This window comes from Gallus gallus, chromosome 1 (genome assembly GCF_016699485.2).
Source record: "Gallus gallus isolate bGalGal1 chromosome 1, bGalGal1.mat.broiler.GRCg7b, whole genome shotgun sequence".
Classification (NCBI taxonomy): domain Eukaryota; kingdom Metazoa; phylum Chordata; class Aves; order Galliformes; family Phasianidae; genus Gallus; species Gallus gallus.
In genome coordinates this window covers 104825147-104840429 of record NC_052532.1, presented here as the reverse complement: position 1 = coordinate 104840429, position 15283 = coordinate 104825147, and the positions used below count along the sequence as shown (strand labels likewise).

The following is a 15283-nucleotide window of genomic DNA, read 5'->3' as shown; positions in this document are numbered from 1 at the left end:
TATGACATTTCGAGGACTCTTAAGAAGTTTTCCCACTCCTCCAACCACTTGAATATTTTCCCTCTGCAAATTCCCTCCTAGCTTTAAATAAGAGGAAGCCAGTTCCTGCAGATCTCTGCCAAAAGGAACTTCAGCTGAACAGAGAGGAAGCCTGTTTGAATAGGAATCCAGCAGGCACCGTGGGATTTGGCCAGGAGACCAACACAACACAAGAGAAGAAACTCCAGCTATGGACCACTGGAGGGACACCCCACTTCCCATCACCCCCTGCTCCTTAAATTTTTCCTTTCTTTTTTCTTTCTTGATTTCTTTTTCCTCCCCAGGAACTACTTCTGGCAGCCCTGCTGGGGGTGACGCCAAGCCAGGCAGCAGAGCCAGTTCTCAGCACTGTCCCAGTTCACCCTGACCATTCATTCACAGGTTAGAGGTTGCAGCCGGGAGGACAGTCAATAGGAAGGCCTGGGCCTCCATCCTGAACCAAACTTTTAAGCTAAGCCAGGAGAATGAGACAAATAGGAATACCGTGCAGATATTCTATAGAGCCATTGTTCGTGCAAGCTGATCTCCAGTTCTTTTTTGAAGTGCCCAAGACAACTTTTGCAGTGAATTAATTTTCTTCCCTCCTTTTGGTGATGGCTGTCTGGCATCATTCATAGCTTGCTTTGTATTTACCACTGTTCTCACTACAAAAATCTGAGCTTATTTTTCAAAGCTGTTTGGTGACTTTGGGTGGCCAATTCAAATCATATTTAACAGACCTAACTTTGAAGCCTGCCCAAGTCTCAGTACATTCTTGAAAGCAATCCCTTTAAGAGTATCTTGGTTTGGGCATCCAACCAACCAGACATATAAGAAGTTGCTTTTCATAACTCAATCCAAGAATTGAAAAATGTCAACTTTTTCACTGGGCAGTGAAAAAAGTACTCTGCCGTACTGTAAAATTTACTGAGATTTAACAGCTAATGCAAAGAATATTTTCCTACGTCGTAAGTTCTGGTATCTTAATAAACAGCGTTATAGAAAAGGGTCGTCCAAGTGAATGCATACCAGCAATCATTAAGTTGTACTCTTTCAGAAAGGGCCACACATACTCTGGTTGGGACAGAGAGAAATCAGAGGTTTTCTGTCATGATTGTCAGTCTAGGCACCGTTATAAAACACAAACTTAACTTCCTCTGGAGAAGTAAACACCACTAAAACGTAAGGAAGACAATATGCCTGCTGCTGGGCATTGGCCAAACTGCCTTGCAGCCCATACCAGCCATGTCAGAGAATCTGCTTAATGCTGCTCGGGGGACATTGCTGGTGGAGCTCTCCTGGCTGTCCTACGTGGCTCCTAGCTCCTTAACGACTGATAGCGTCCTATTCACCCTTCAAGAGCTGCTGTCAAACAAGACCGCAGAGCATTTCTAAAAGTATCACAAAACGATAAGCAATTGTTATCCATTCTCATTACAGCCTTGTCACTCATCTCAGCCAAGTCAGCAATCAACCAAACCTACAGCAATGCATAAGATTTGCCACAAGAATAACATCTGTTCTATTTATCAAGGATACAGAAGAACAACCATTCAACCACGGCCATCTGATACCTCTTATCCTTGCCTGGTATGCTTGCTAGCGATGGCATAGGAGGAACTGAGTTAAACATACATGCATATGCATATATACACACTGAAAAGGCTTCTCGGTAGCTGTACAGTGAGAGATGCAGTGAGATTTTACATTAAACAAGCAGTATCATCTCTGCAGTTTACACTTGAGCACTTGAGTGGTGCTGTTCAGCCTTTGATAACTTCTGTATTTGCTCTCTGTAGGACAGCTGAATTATACATATATGTATATACACACACACATATATATTCCTTTTTTATTTGCTCTGGTATTAGGAAAAATCAACTAAAAAAGTGTAGGGAGGAGTCACTTCTGTTAAAATATTCTCTTCTCTTTGGAGTCCCTAAGAGCCTAAGCCAAAAGTTTTGGAGTTAGCAAGAGACAAAGACAGCTACTGCAGAGATAAGTACAGGACAAATGTGTTAGCAGAGGACCACTCACTGTTGGCAGACCAGACAGTCAGGGAAGGTTTAAATCAGCCCTAAAGAAGCATAAACTTTTCTAAATAGGAAAGTAGCTCAGAGTATGCTCATTCATATGCTTCAGGTTTAAGGCAGCCTGAAGGAAAAGAATCAAACCACCAGAAGATAAGATCTCACCATTACCTACAATGCAACAAAGACGGCACCCAGCAACGTGCAAAAGGATTGTGGATTATTTTAAATAAGCAAATGAACCATCTTGCTGTCACAGCTAACCTAAATGTAATCCTTAAAAAGCGTAAGCAGGATGTATTTGTTAAAGGAAGAAAAGGTATTAATTACGCCTGTACGTGGCACTAGGGACTATTATTAGATTCCTGCAACCAACTGTGGTGCAAGCACTTCAAGAACGATGTTAAACGTTTGCAAAGAGTTCCTTCTGAAAAGAGTTTCAGGAACAGTCCGAGGTCCATGAAGTACTTGACATAGTAATAGACTGAAGCTCCAAGTTTTTAATTAAAGGAATGATAAACAGTGACTTGATTTTCTGCAAGGACCTGCATGAGAAAAAGGCTGCTGATAACAGACAGCTCTTTAATAAAATAAAATTAACTTCCCAAAAGGTAAAGTTGGGCAAACTCAGGCTGCAAACAATCCACGCTTTTCAGGTGCAGTGAAGCAGTGAAAGGAACATCTTGTCTTACCGAGATGAAAGTAGACCCTGAATTCCCACCCTCCCCACTCTTAGAAGTATGCAATCGCTCAACAAAACACTGATACAGATACTCCCAAAGAGAACATCAGCTTACATAGGACGTCAGGTTGGATGATGACCACGATGCCTTTAGGTGCTAATGCCTGTACAGGTGAGAATAGCTCTGTCCTAGCAGAGCTAGGCAAAAGACTCTGGGAGCCATTAGCAGTGACATCAAAGGGATACAGATTTTGAAAACTCTGAGAGAGTTTTGAAAGCTCTGTGGCAGTGAAGACACAAAGTGTCACGAAGAGTCATGCAAATATTGATGCTGCTACAGACAGCCCAACTCACCCACGCATCTGGCTGCCTACTGCATCAGCACAGAGAAATTTGCGTTTCCATAAGGATGTGGAATTTTGATGTGTCAAGGCACTGGTCTTTGTAAGGACACACTACAGGGTTGCTCCCACCACGCCATGTGCAAGGGCAGACTGTACGAAGGCTTTAAAATAAACAGCATTGTAAGGTTGTGAGTACAGACTGCTCAGAGAATCATAGAATCCTTAAGGTTGGAAAGACCACTAAGATCATCCAGTCCAACAATCAGGCCATGACTGGGACTGCTTTAGCCCTTGTCCCTCAGTGCCACATCCACACGGCTCTTGAACACCTCCAGGGACGGTGACTCCACCACCTCCCTGGGCAACCTGTGCCACCGCCTCACCGCTCCTGCTGAGAATTTGTTTTTTCCCTAATGCCCAACCTGAACCTCCCCTGGTACAACTTGAGGCCATTCCCTCTCATCCTATCTCTGTCACCTGGGAGAAGAGGCCGACACCTACCTCAGCATAACCTCCTTTCAGGTGGCTGTAGAGAGTGATATGGTCTCCTCTGAGTCTCCTCTTCCTCAGACTGAACTACCCACGTTCCCTCAGCTGCTCCCCATCAGACTTGTGCTCCAGAGTTTCCTCATGGTTTACCTTAGTCCCTTTCACACGGTATGACATTCCCCATATTTCTGTAATTCTTCCTCCCTCTTCCTCCTCCTCCTTCAGTCAGTCAGGAAGGAGAAAAGAGATAACTGCTAATCTAATGCGTTAGTGCCTTGTTTGACATGGTCTGTTTCCACAGAGCAGCTCAGCTTCACTGGAGGAGAGCCACTCTCAGCCACGTTTCCCTTCAATATATTTTTTACTTCACGCCATATTTATGGGTAATTTCATGCTATACTTCACGAGTAATGACTGTTATCTTCTCCTGGACATACTACTGCTCTGCTGTCCCCCTAAAGCTAACTGCCTACTTCCCACTTTCAAACAGAAGGTAATACCCTTATCTGATGAAAGGAAGGTGTCATGGTTGACAGAAGGACAGCAGTTCTGCCCTTCCCAGACATTCTGAACAGAAACTCCAACAAGTTACACTTTTGCTTGGTGCTTCATGTTGAAATCAGCTGAATGTGCATGAGATATGAGTGCAGGCACAGGCTCATCTATGGGCAGAACAAGTCACTTGTCCTGAGTGGGTCATGGCTGGGGTCTATCTAGCCTTTGGCAGAAAGAAACCCAGTGACCTTTCACTGCTCTCTCGGTCAGCTAATTAATGGGGTAGCTATAATGGTGTCCCCCGAGGGACAAGAGCACATTTTTTGCCTCCCTGACCTCTAACGATATCTACACAAGTCAAGAGAGATTATGCAGAGAATGATGGATGTGGTGGTGGCAGAAAGCCGGAGGCAAAGATAAATGAGGATGCAATACTGAAGTTCCTCAAGAAATCCTTAGAAACTTGTCAAAACCAGCCTTCAGGCCTGGGCCATGTACTGCCAAAAGAAAGCGTGTATCTGAATGCCTGGAACAGCTGCATTTGCCTAGCCACTGAAATGGAAAATTGCTGAGTATCACTTTCCAAATATTAGCTATTTTGCAAAAAGGGGCTCTCTGACACGCTAAAACACTGTCCATCACTCAATACGAAATCTCTTTTGAGCTCTAGGTATTATCAGCTAGCAGGAAAGATGTTTTTTCAGGTCTTGTTGTCACACAAGTTCATGGGAGCCTGATGTGCAGACACTGCAGCAGACAGAAAACTGGCTGAGATGTGCAAAGTCCTTGCCTTACACTATCTGAAACTGATGGCTACTCACAGCCATCATGGAGAAAAATCTATGTGCGACAACTGCTGGGAAACAGAGGCCTCCTCCACCCAGACATGGCCCCAGTATGCTGCCAGAACACTGGGAAGCAGCTAGAGCTGAGGCACAGCAAGGCATGCGTTATGCTGTGGTTACAAATGAACCATATCCTATCCAGCTGTTTTTGATAAACTACAACTTGCCCTTTCAATGCTGAAAACTTCTGTCACAGCGAGATGGATGAGGATCTCGAATTGCTTGGGGGAAAACAAAAGCAGAGATTTGATACCAAATGACATTCCTCCAACACCAAGCCTTGTGTGTGAAACCTTGTGGTTTAGTGTTGCTTCCCACTTGCATGATCATGGACTTGAAGAGTAGCGTAATCAGGGAGTACCATACTCCATGCTAAACAATCACCGTTTCGCTTTTCAGAGATCAAATCCAAAACTTGACTTAGAGAAGACTGAAAGAAAGAAAAAAAAAGATGTCTGTTACATCAACAGGAGACGCTGCTTTTGAAGACCACGTATCACCCACCTTTGTAGTGATACAAATATAGGAGATAAAACATTTACAACTGCACGGCATCCCTAATGAAGCTTCTTACATATATGCTCTCTCTCTTAGCTCTGTGGGCATTATTCACAGAAAATAAATTTATTCCCTGAAAAAAATAAAAATAAAAAAAAAAAATGTTTCCATGACAATCTTCCACAACAGGCAGAGAGCAAAAGAACTTCCGTATATATAACTTATCTTTTTTTAGTTCCCTTTGTTGCAGTGATTTTCCTCTGAGCACTGAGAGTGCTGATGGCACACCATGAACAAGAAGAGCTCTGTTGGGACAAGCGTTGGAAGTGCCAGGCCTGCAGCCCAGCAGCACACTACTGCAGCAAAGCATTCACAGAAAGGGAAGCTTGGTCAGGGCAGCACCAGCTTTCTGTTCAGTTTTTGTAGGTGCTCTCCCTCCTCAGACCACATTATCTGCTCACCCTCTTTCCTGAAGTGGTCCTTCCCCTCACGAGGAGGATGTTTGACTCTGCTCCGATACCAAACAGGTTTGACAGTGCTTTACCTTATCAGCTTAGGAATGAGCGCACTCTGTTCTAGTGTGGGCCTCAGGGCCGTGCTTGTGGTTGCAGCTCCTCCAGTAAAACCTACGACAAAAAAGCCTTCCTGGTCCTCCTCATTAGTACCAGCTCAAACAGACCACCAAAAGCACTGGCAACCCTACATTCATGCCTTCAAGGAGACCAGCCAATAGCCCACGTAATTCTTCATCTGGCCAATATTTACATAACCACTGGTTATCACAGAATTGTAGGGGTAGGAAGGGACCTCTAGAGATCATCAAGTCCAACCCCCAGCCAAAGCAGGCTCCCTACAGCACACTGGACTCCCTACAGCAGGCTGTTATGGATGGGTTAAGATCCTTCAAGACCTTGAAGAGTAGTGTAATCAGCACGCAGACTTCCAGCTCGTTTTTATATGGTTGTTTATAGAACACAACAGCTTGGTTTCTAGACTATTATTTCAATTCATTCACCAGAAGGGTCACTGTGTCATCTCATGACTGCTTTACTCATGGAGTTATATCCTTGTGAAGGGTAAGTGCTGCTGCTCCTTAATAACTTCCATTTTCCTGAGTGCAGGCTAACAAACAACTCGCAAGGGCAAAGGGGCAGAGATGCCTAATGTGTTATGTCCACTGAAAGGCAAGAAGCTATGGTAGCATTCTCCAGCTCCTAATGTAAAAAGAGATGTGGCAAACTGCAAGATGCGGAAGGAATGAAGTGTTTTAATTGCCAAGACACTTATAGGTAACACATGCCTGCAAAAACAGGCTCACAGCTTTACACACCATTAAATATGTTAAAAATACAAAGCTCGCAAGAACAAACACGAGGATCCAGATGTGAGTGCCACATAAGAGCAGCACCTGGTGTCAATTCAACCTAAACACTCAGCTTCCCTCGATCCTGCCTATGTCACTAAAATTGTGACTGTCTATACGAAAAGCAGCACATTGCTGACATGCACTGTTAGTGACATCCTTAAAACCGCTGAATGTAAACTTGAAAGCAGATTATCTCAAGAGGATAAGCAACTGCCACATGTGCATCAATTCGGCTCAGTGCAGAACAAGTTGCAAGCTACAGCTGAAAAGTATTAAAACAATCTTCCCGGAAGACAGACTGCAGTAATTAACAGACTCTCTTGCCTATTCAAGCCTATACCTGCTTACTCTGAGGGGGCTATATAGAAAAGGGTTAGAGGCAAGAGTGTAGCTTTATAACAAGCGCCCGTTGCAACCGGTTATTCTCCAGATGAACAAACTGTTAGCAGGTGCTCCTACACGAGACCGAGCAGGTGACTGCACATCAGCAGTCCGCCTCGTTGTCAAATTCCTAATGTTCCATAACACGCACTGGGGAACTTTGTGCCGACGAAGCAACCAGCTCTCCGGCCCTGCTTCCAGCCAAGTCCTCACTCATGTCATTGCAACTGTGACAGCACCCTTCAAATCGTTCTCTGAAGTATCATATGCTAACAAAGCACACATTTAGTGGCTTCAATACAAATTATGCATCTACACACATACACACAAGCCTCTGTGAAAAGAATAGTGTCAAAGCTGTGAAAGCAAACACTCAGAAGCACGGAAATGTCAAAATTAAGGCTGCAGGAACACCCTCATTTCATTGCCTTGGTGCCTATAATTACAAGCGGCATCATAATGCATCATCCAGGTGTAACAGTTGGCAGCTGTTCATAAAAATGAAAGGCACCCCTGAAGAAAGCCACCATGCAAATTCATGGGCAGTACTTTTTCTAAACAAGCTTTTGTTCGGGAGATAGATACAATTAAGAAATATGTAGAGAAGTGGCTACGAAGCGAACTACTCATTCAATACAGCGAGAGCACAGACACATCAAAGAAATTGACATACAAGTATCAACGGAGGAGAAGCAACCTGCAACCTTACAGTTTTTGGAGGAGAAAAAAGGAAACTGGAATGGGAAGACCAGTGACCACACCAGGAACTTGGCTTTTGTTTACTAAGAAGTAACTTCCTGGCCTGTCTGCTCGGTAAGACGGTTTGAAAGCAACCCGCATGCACACAGAGACCTGAAAACTCGAATCAAAGGTTAAGATCCTAGGACTACATGTGAGTATAAACCACAATTTTCTGTTCCCAAGCCAGCAATACTATCAGGCAGCCCTGACTCCTGGGATACAGACAAGTCTGACAATGGTGAATCCTGATGCAGAAGCCCTCAGTGGGAATCCCCCACCACGTTTTTGTTTCCCAAATGGAGAAGAGGAATGTCACAGGGGTGGAACAGTTACCGAGGGCAGAAAGGAGGCAAAATCTCATCTGCCAACATGCCCAAAGGCCTCTGGCCACCAAGTCAAGCCTCCATTCTCTCAAGTCCATGGTGGAACACACGAAGAAAACAGCAAGGCAAAGTTGACATGACAGCATGGGAAAAAACATATGGCATTGTAATATCTATTGTTATCCACCAGCACTACATTGTCCATGCTTCTCTATGTCCACCTGCCTATATCCTCCTGAATGGTTGGTGACTTTCCTAGGGAAAGCTGCTGGAAGATGGAAACTGTGTAAAACGCATCACTCCAGCCTTTGCTTCTGGTGGTATATCCAGAAGCAACTCAACAACCACCCTTTGACATGAGCAGGAGATTAGAAATGGGATGTTGAGACCGGGGTAAAAGCTGTCTAGCAGTTATCGCAGCCACAGGAAGGATTTCAGAGGACAACCACGCTGGCTGATGCAGGGCAGTCATGCAACCTGCCCGACCACCAGCGCATACCATTTTGCCACCCTGGAGGCATCTTGAGCTCCCAACACGAAGGCGCAGCTCTCCTCCACGCCTCACACCCACTGACGAATGCATGATGTTCAAACAGAAACGTGCCAGTGATGCTCTGAATGCATTTCACAAAATCACATGCCACCAACGTGCCACCAGCAGGGGACAGAGCCTGTGAGACCGCTGCCCAGGCGTGCTTTGAGAACACCTCCCCTGCTCCCTCCCTGGGCTGTGCAATGGGGATTGCTAGCTCTCTGCAGGGCACTTGCACTGCCCACGTAGCACTTCCAGGAGTCTCTAATACAGCTTTTTAATTTCTTTTTCTTTTTTAGGCATTTTTAATACAGAAATACATTCGGAAAGCAAACCTTTTTGTGAAAAGGCCACTTTCATTATTAATTGCTTTACCTTCATAAAAGCTGGTAAACTGTATTTTTAGCAGCTGCTTCCCACTAACATTGTTACAGAAAACCACTCAACTAACTGCACCTAAAAATGGCCCATTTTGGAGTGTAACAATAGCACCAGAGAAACCAATAAACACATTTTTTGGCGGATGAGAATCAAGCAACTCAATTTGCCCCAATCTCTCTCTTCGTAGAGACAAAGATTATACTTGAAAGTAAGGTAAAAGCAATCTCAGGTCAGGTTTGCTTACGAAGACTTCAGCTCACGCCATTCTCTCCCCTCAATATAGGGCCATCCCGTGATGCCGCACGGAGTCATTGAGGGTTATGGAGTCATTTCATCGGGGTCCGCAGCAGATGGCACGACCTGTCCATGAGGTCAGCCCACCAACAAAGCATGATACTACCCCCGCTGAACTGATAGGAACGTAATTTCGGCTGTGTAGAACTACAGAAAACATCATTTTGGAATGCCTGCTTTCTGCTGCCCGGTGACAGACCATGCTGAGCCTCAAGCGCAAGGCTTGGAACAAACCGGGCGTACCCTGGGCAGAGGCTCCTCAAGTTAGCCGGGTAACAATGCAGCGACCCCAGCGGGGTTTCAGAGCCGCAATTTAAATCTAAATTGGCTCGCTCTTCAGAGGGAAACTGTTTCCTTAGGACTGGCAATAAAGACTGCCTGAGCTGATCTAACAAATCAGCCTTCTACCCAAAAATGTTAGATTATAGGCTGCGATGTTTTTATTCAAAAGCAATGGAAAGAATAATCTGTTCAACATTCTCCTGTGCTCAGCTAAAATACACTTAATTGCATCAGGCATTACCAAACATTTCTCCAGCCCAGAAAATAATAACATGCCTGACACGACGGTAATACAAACCCTGAGAAGAGCTGCAAAAGATTTGATTTCAAATCCAGTGCTACAGACATCGGTAGCGAAGGTTTAAAGCCTCACCTTAGCTCACCCTCTCGCTCTCAGGAGCTGTTGGTTCCAGTCCCACGCACCGCACTCAACGTGCACAGCCCATCCAGCTGCCCTCGGAGCAGCTGGGAAAGCAACTAGCGCCTGGGCCACGGCACACAGCATCTTGTGCTCTCCCGAAGACCTCTTTAGCTTCTAGCCACTTCAGGGTGAGGTAATGGCAGATTTTTGGCATTCGCTCCGCAATCGCCTTGATTCTGTACAATGCATTGTGTCAGCGCAATGGATCTGGGCCTAGCTGGGGACTCATTAATCCACGGATTTCGTTTCTAAATACACAATTTTCTGAAACAATATGACACAATAATGCGCATTAACTCCTCCAGAGTCGCTAAAGTCTGCTGCAAATCAAAACCTGCTTGGGCACCCTCGCTGAAATCAGATGTTCTGGTGACCATAACAGCTCGGACTGTGCCAAAACAGCTACCAGGCATTAGCAGTAAGACCCCTGCTTCACACTACTACCGCAGTTTTATTGAAACTTAGGCAGCGCCCTTGCTCGACAACGGCTTTACAAGACAGAAATCAGATGTCAATTACTTTTTATCTCAAAGTACACGCAGGCGCTAATCCCGGAATAATAGGCTCATAAAGCACCAGCCTAGAAAACTGCAGTGACTACAGCAATCCAGCCAGCCGTCCTCAGGAGAAGGCTTTGTTTCCACATCTTGCTTCACTGTGCGCCACTTGCAAGCACATTAACTTCCCCCTGCAAATGAACATACCCAAAGATTAGGCCTGGCCAATCTCTGCCCCTCACCCTGCTGAATGCGGGGCAGTGCCGTTCCATTAGAGGGCAACGCTGTCCCTGAACTCCAGGTGAGTGTGGTGTCACTCCTGGGGTTGAGGGATGGAGGTGGGCATGGAGAGATGGCCAAGGGTGGCCGTCACTCGCACAGCTGCTCACTCATACCTTGGGTACCTCTGTTAGCATCAGCCTGACTCTGTTAGCTGTCCTTGGGAGCTCTGTGCCCAACATCTGGTCACCTGCACTCTGACCTGGAGTACCAAATGGTTCCTAATTCTCCAGCGCTTGGCTTGCTGCTCACCAAGATTTCTCAGAGGTTCAAACCATTTAACCCATGCCCCCTCATGCCACGATGCTCCTGTGGAAGGACTTTGCCATGGCAACAAAACATTTCTCACGGAAAAACATTTTCAAACTAAAAAAGAGGAGATTTCGACTGGATATAAGGGAGAAGTATTTTACAGCGAGGGTGGTGAGGCAGTGGCACAGGTTGCCCAGAGAGGCAGTGGATGCCCCATCCCTGGAGACACTCAAGGTCAGGTTGGATGGGGCTCTGAGCACCTGATGGAGCTGTGGGTGTCCCTGCTCACTGCAGGGAGATGGACCAGATGGCCTTTAAGGGTTCCTTCCAATTCAAGCAACTCTATGAAAATGTCCTCTTCCCACATAACCTCCTCCTGTCCTCCAGTGTTGCCAATCCTGGCTCTCACCCTGCCTCCTTCCTTCCCTCCTCATTCAACTCCCACACTTGCCAGCCTCAACCTCCTCCCAAACACACTCCCAGGGAAAGGAGTCCAGGGAAGCAGATGTTTTCTTTCTCTTCCTCATGTTACAGCCAGAGCTCAGTCGCCTCTGGTGGGCTCAGTGTAGGCAGAGCTGCCAGCAGCTGTGAGGCAGATCCAGTTTGGGCACGCCTCAGCCTCCTCTGGCTGGAGGCCACGCAAGAGCATGGCTGAGGAACATGCCCTGAAGAGCTGAGTGTCCACCAGCTCTCCGTATGGGGCGAGATCATCAGGTGGGGCCATGTGTGGGATGGAAAGCATTCCCGCCCCAGTCAGAGAGAGGAACTGCACTGAGATAGGACCTCACCTGAAGAAAGTCATTAAGTGCCCTTATCTCCATCTACTAACTCAGATTGCTTATCCATAAATACCTGAAATGAAATAGGTGGATATTCTGGGAGGATGGATCCTTAATTAGTGAGTTTGAAACCATGCACCTGATCTTTTACCCACTGAAGTCAACAGCAAGAGCCTGCTTTGATCCTATGGCAGAAGAGAAGGTCAGACAGCACTCAGAGACTGCCACAGCTGGCCACAAATAGGGACACCAAGGCTCAGCAGGAAGGAAGGGAGATCACAGAACCTTTAAGGTTGGAAAAGACCTCTAAGATCACCCAGTCCAACCGTCAGCCATCCCCACCAACTGACTGCATCCCTCAGTGCCACATCCAAACAGCTCTTGAACACCTCCAGGGACGGTGACTGCACCACCTCCCCGGGCAGCCTATTCCTCTAGATTCTCCTAGAGCTTCTGCTTGTCACTTTGTCATAACATGTCTCATTCAAGACACATGGGGGGGTGGGAGGGGAAAGCAGCAGCCCTGGCAGCTGAGACAGAGGGGCGTGTGGCGGGGCTTTTTATTTTTGCCTCTTCACAGACGGAGATAAATGTGGCAACCCAAAAAGTGGAGGTGGGAAAGACATGTGTGTGCATGTGCCTTTTATCAACAGGAGGATCACTGGATGTATCTGTTACCAAGGAGAAGCACACGCTTGGTAACAGAAGAAAAACAAAACAAAAAAAAATATTTCTTTTTGCATTCCTATATGACAAGCAATCATTTTTGTCACGAGGCAATTCAGAGCTCTACTCGAAATTTCACCCCGCGACAAACTTACTGGAAGAAGAAGGAAAAAAAATACAAGCCTGGAAGTGCAGGAAACCCTACGAAGATGCAACCCTAACAGCAGTGTACGTACAGCGCTGCTGGAGCCAGAGATTCTGCTGCGCTCAGCTCAGCCGGCAGCAGCGGGGTGCCCTGTGTTAAGCTGAGCTCTGCCAGTCGGCTCCAATACAAGCGGGATAGCCCTGCAGCAGCAGCCGTGCTCAACGCACAGCCAAGCGCCCGCTGCTCTTCATCACGTCGTGACAAAGCTCGATCGATGGTTGGAAGGCTCCACTACAGGATTGCAGATAGGAGACGAGAAGCGGAGCTCCTCGGTGGACTTTCTTTACCAGATGAAACAACACGACACACGTGAGGGCACGTTGTGATGTGCGGCACTATCAGCAACTTCTGCTCACCGAACCGCAACACCTCTTTCTCCAAAGAGGCACGCAGCACCTCCTGTCACCTCAGTGAGCGAGAAGCGTCTGCACTCTGGAAGGACCAACTGGGCTGCACAGTCATGGCTCAGTGGTAGAAGTCTACCGTGCCACCAAAATCACACCGCTCACACCGTCAGCGGTAGCGCTGTCTCAGAGGCACGAGCCTTGCAAAGGGGGGCACAGGCAGCTCAATGCAGGCGGGTATCCCCACGAGGCGCGGGTCGCGCGGCCCCGGCCCCGGCGCGGGACCGCTCCCTGTGCCGCCGGGACTCCCCCAGCCCCCTGGGCGCCACCGAGCGGCCGGCCGCCCTCCCGCCCCGGCCGGTCCGTCCCGTCCCGTCCCGATACCTTCTCTCCGGTGAGCACATGCAGCCCCTCTCGGACCTTGGCGAAGGAGCCCTCGCCCAGTTTCCTGCCGATCAGGTAGTTGCCGACGCGCTTGGTATGTTGGAAGTCACGGAGCCTCTCCCGCGGGGCCGCCGCCGCCGCGCTCAGCCAGGCGGCCAGGAAGCTCCCCTCGGCGCCCGCCGCCGCCCGCCGCGCCTCTCCACCGCCGCCGCCGCCGCCGCCCGCCACCCCCGGCGGCTCGCTCAGGAGCCCGTCGCCCGCCGCCGCCGGCATGCCCGGCCCCGGCGCCGCTTCTTCCCCGCGCCTCGCCCCGGTCGAACGGGGCGAGCGGCCGCAGGGCGGAAAGTTGCTCGGCGGAGAGCGCCGGCGGCGAGGGGCGGAGCGGTGCTGACGGCGGGGGGCCCGGGCTGCCGCCCCTCGTCGGAGCCGGCGCCGCCTCCTCTCCACCCCGCTTCTCCTCACGCTGCCGCCGGGAGCGCCGCGCGGCGCTGCGAGCGGGAGGAGGGGGCGGGGGTGAGGACTCGGCTCGAGCCCGCGGTAATTGAATCCAGCAGGCGTGCCGACCCGGCCGGGCGCTGCAGCGGGGTGTCCGTAGCCTCAGGCGAGCGGGGCGGCGAAGCAGGCTGAAAGGAGCCGCCCGGCTGGAGCACGCCGCTGGGCAGGGATGCTCTGACAAAGCCGCTAATTCGTTGGAATAACCCGCGGCTCACAGAGGTTTTAAGCTACTATCGACATGGCTGGTGGGCATGGTGGAGGCGGGTTGGCGGTTGGACTGGGTGACCTCAGAGGTCTTTTCCGACCTTAACGACTCTACGATTCCGTGGTATGAGAAGGTAACCAAGGAGCACTGTTTCTCCTTGAGCCGTGTCAGCAGAACCTCCGGAACGCACGCAGCTGTGCTGACCGAAAGCAAAGCTTCGCTGCTTTCCCGCTAGAGGGCTGCTGGTGCACGCTGCGCCTCCCGTCCTTCAGCTCTTCTTCCTCGTTAAAAAATGTCAAAGCAATTTTACACCACGCTTCTGCCTCTTAACGCGGAGCTGCAGCCACCCCGGTCCCTTCCGCCGCATCGCTAATAGGATTCCGGCTGGCACAGGTGCTGGTGAGCCGTGTGCTGCTTTCACACCGGCTTTCACTGACAGTCGCGGGGCTGGCAGAACTTCCTCATTTAAGACAGAGCCGAGAAACATCACAACTGTACCTTCCCAACAACAACGAATTACAGTTCGAAGGCTCTCGTGTTCGTCCGGCCTTCCCAGGCTGAACAGGAACTCAGCCCTTAGGCAGTAGGGAAGGAGAATGAGGGCAGCAGACCCGCCCTGTGCCTCTGTGGTACTCCCGCCACCCTTCCTTGTACGGAAGCCTCCTGTGGCTGCAGCAGTGCGGTTCCACTGTGGGAAGCCGGCAGGCAGCTCCACTGGGAGCAGAGCACTTTCCAGTTGTGGAGAGGCTATCTTATATTATTACTTAGAGGTATAACTATGCTAAGAGGCTTTGCAACTATATTTGCTATATATAGTAAGGAACCTATTACATGTTTTGAACAGACAGTTCAAGAATTCCTGAGCGTGTTCCCTGTGTAGTCAACTGAAACGAGGCAATGGGAACAATGGCCACTCCAGAAGGTGCTGGAAACCACAGAATCGCAGAATGGTTTGGGTTGGAAGGGGCCTCAAAGCCCACCCAGCCCAACCCCTGCCGTGGGCAGGGCTGCCCCCCACCAGCTCAGGCTGCCCAGGGCCCCATCCAACCTGGCCT

The 15283-nt window shown here is 48.9% G+C and overlaps 1 protein-coding gene across 3 annotated transcripts in view; it reads right to left on the bottom strand.

Moving 5' to 3' along the window:
- HUNK (hormonally up-regulated Neu-associated kinase) overlaps positions 1 to 13899 on the bottom strand; it is a 57173-nt gene extending 43274 nt beyond the window's left edge. For 2 of the 3 annotated variants that reach the window (XM_015299710.4, XM_015299716.4), the window contains exon 1: positions 13529 to 13899. In XM_015299710.4, the coding sequence (XP_015155196.2) occupies positions 13529 to 13801 (273 nt within the window). In that variant the 5' untranslated portion in view covers positions 13802 to 13899. Of the gene's footprint in view, positions 1 to 10074; positions 10811 to 13528 lie in introns of all 3 variants that reach the window. The other variant, XM_046900846.1, reaches the window with a different exon arrangement.
- Positions 13900 to 15283: the final 1384 nt, after the last annotated feature.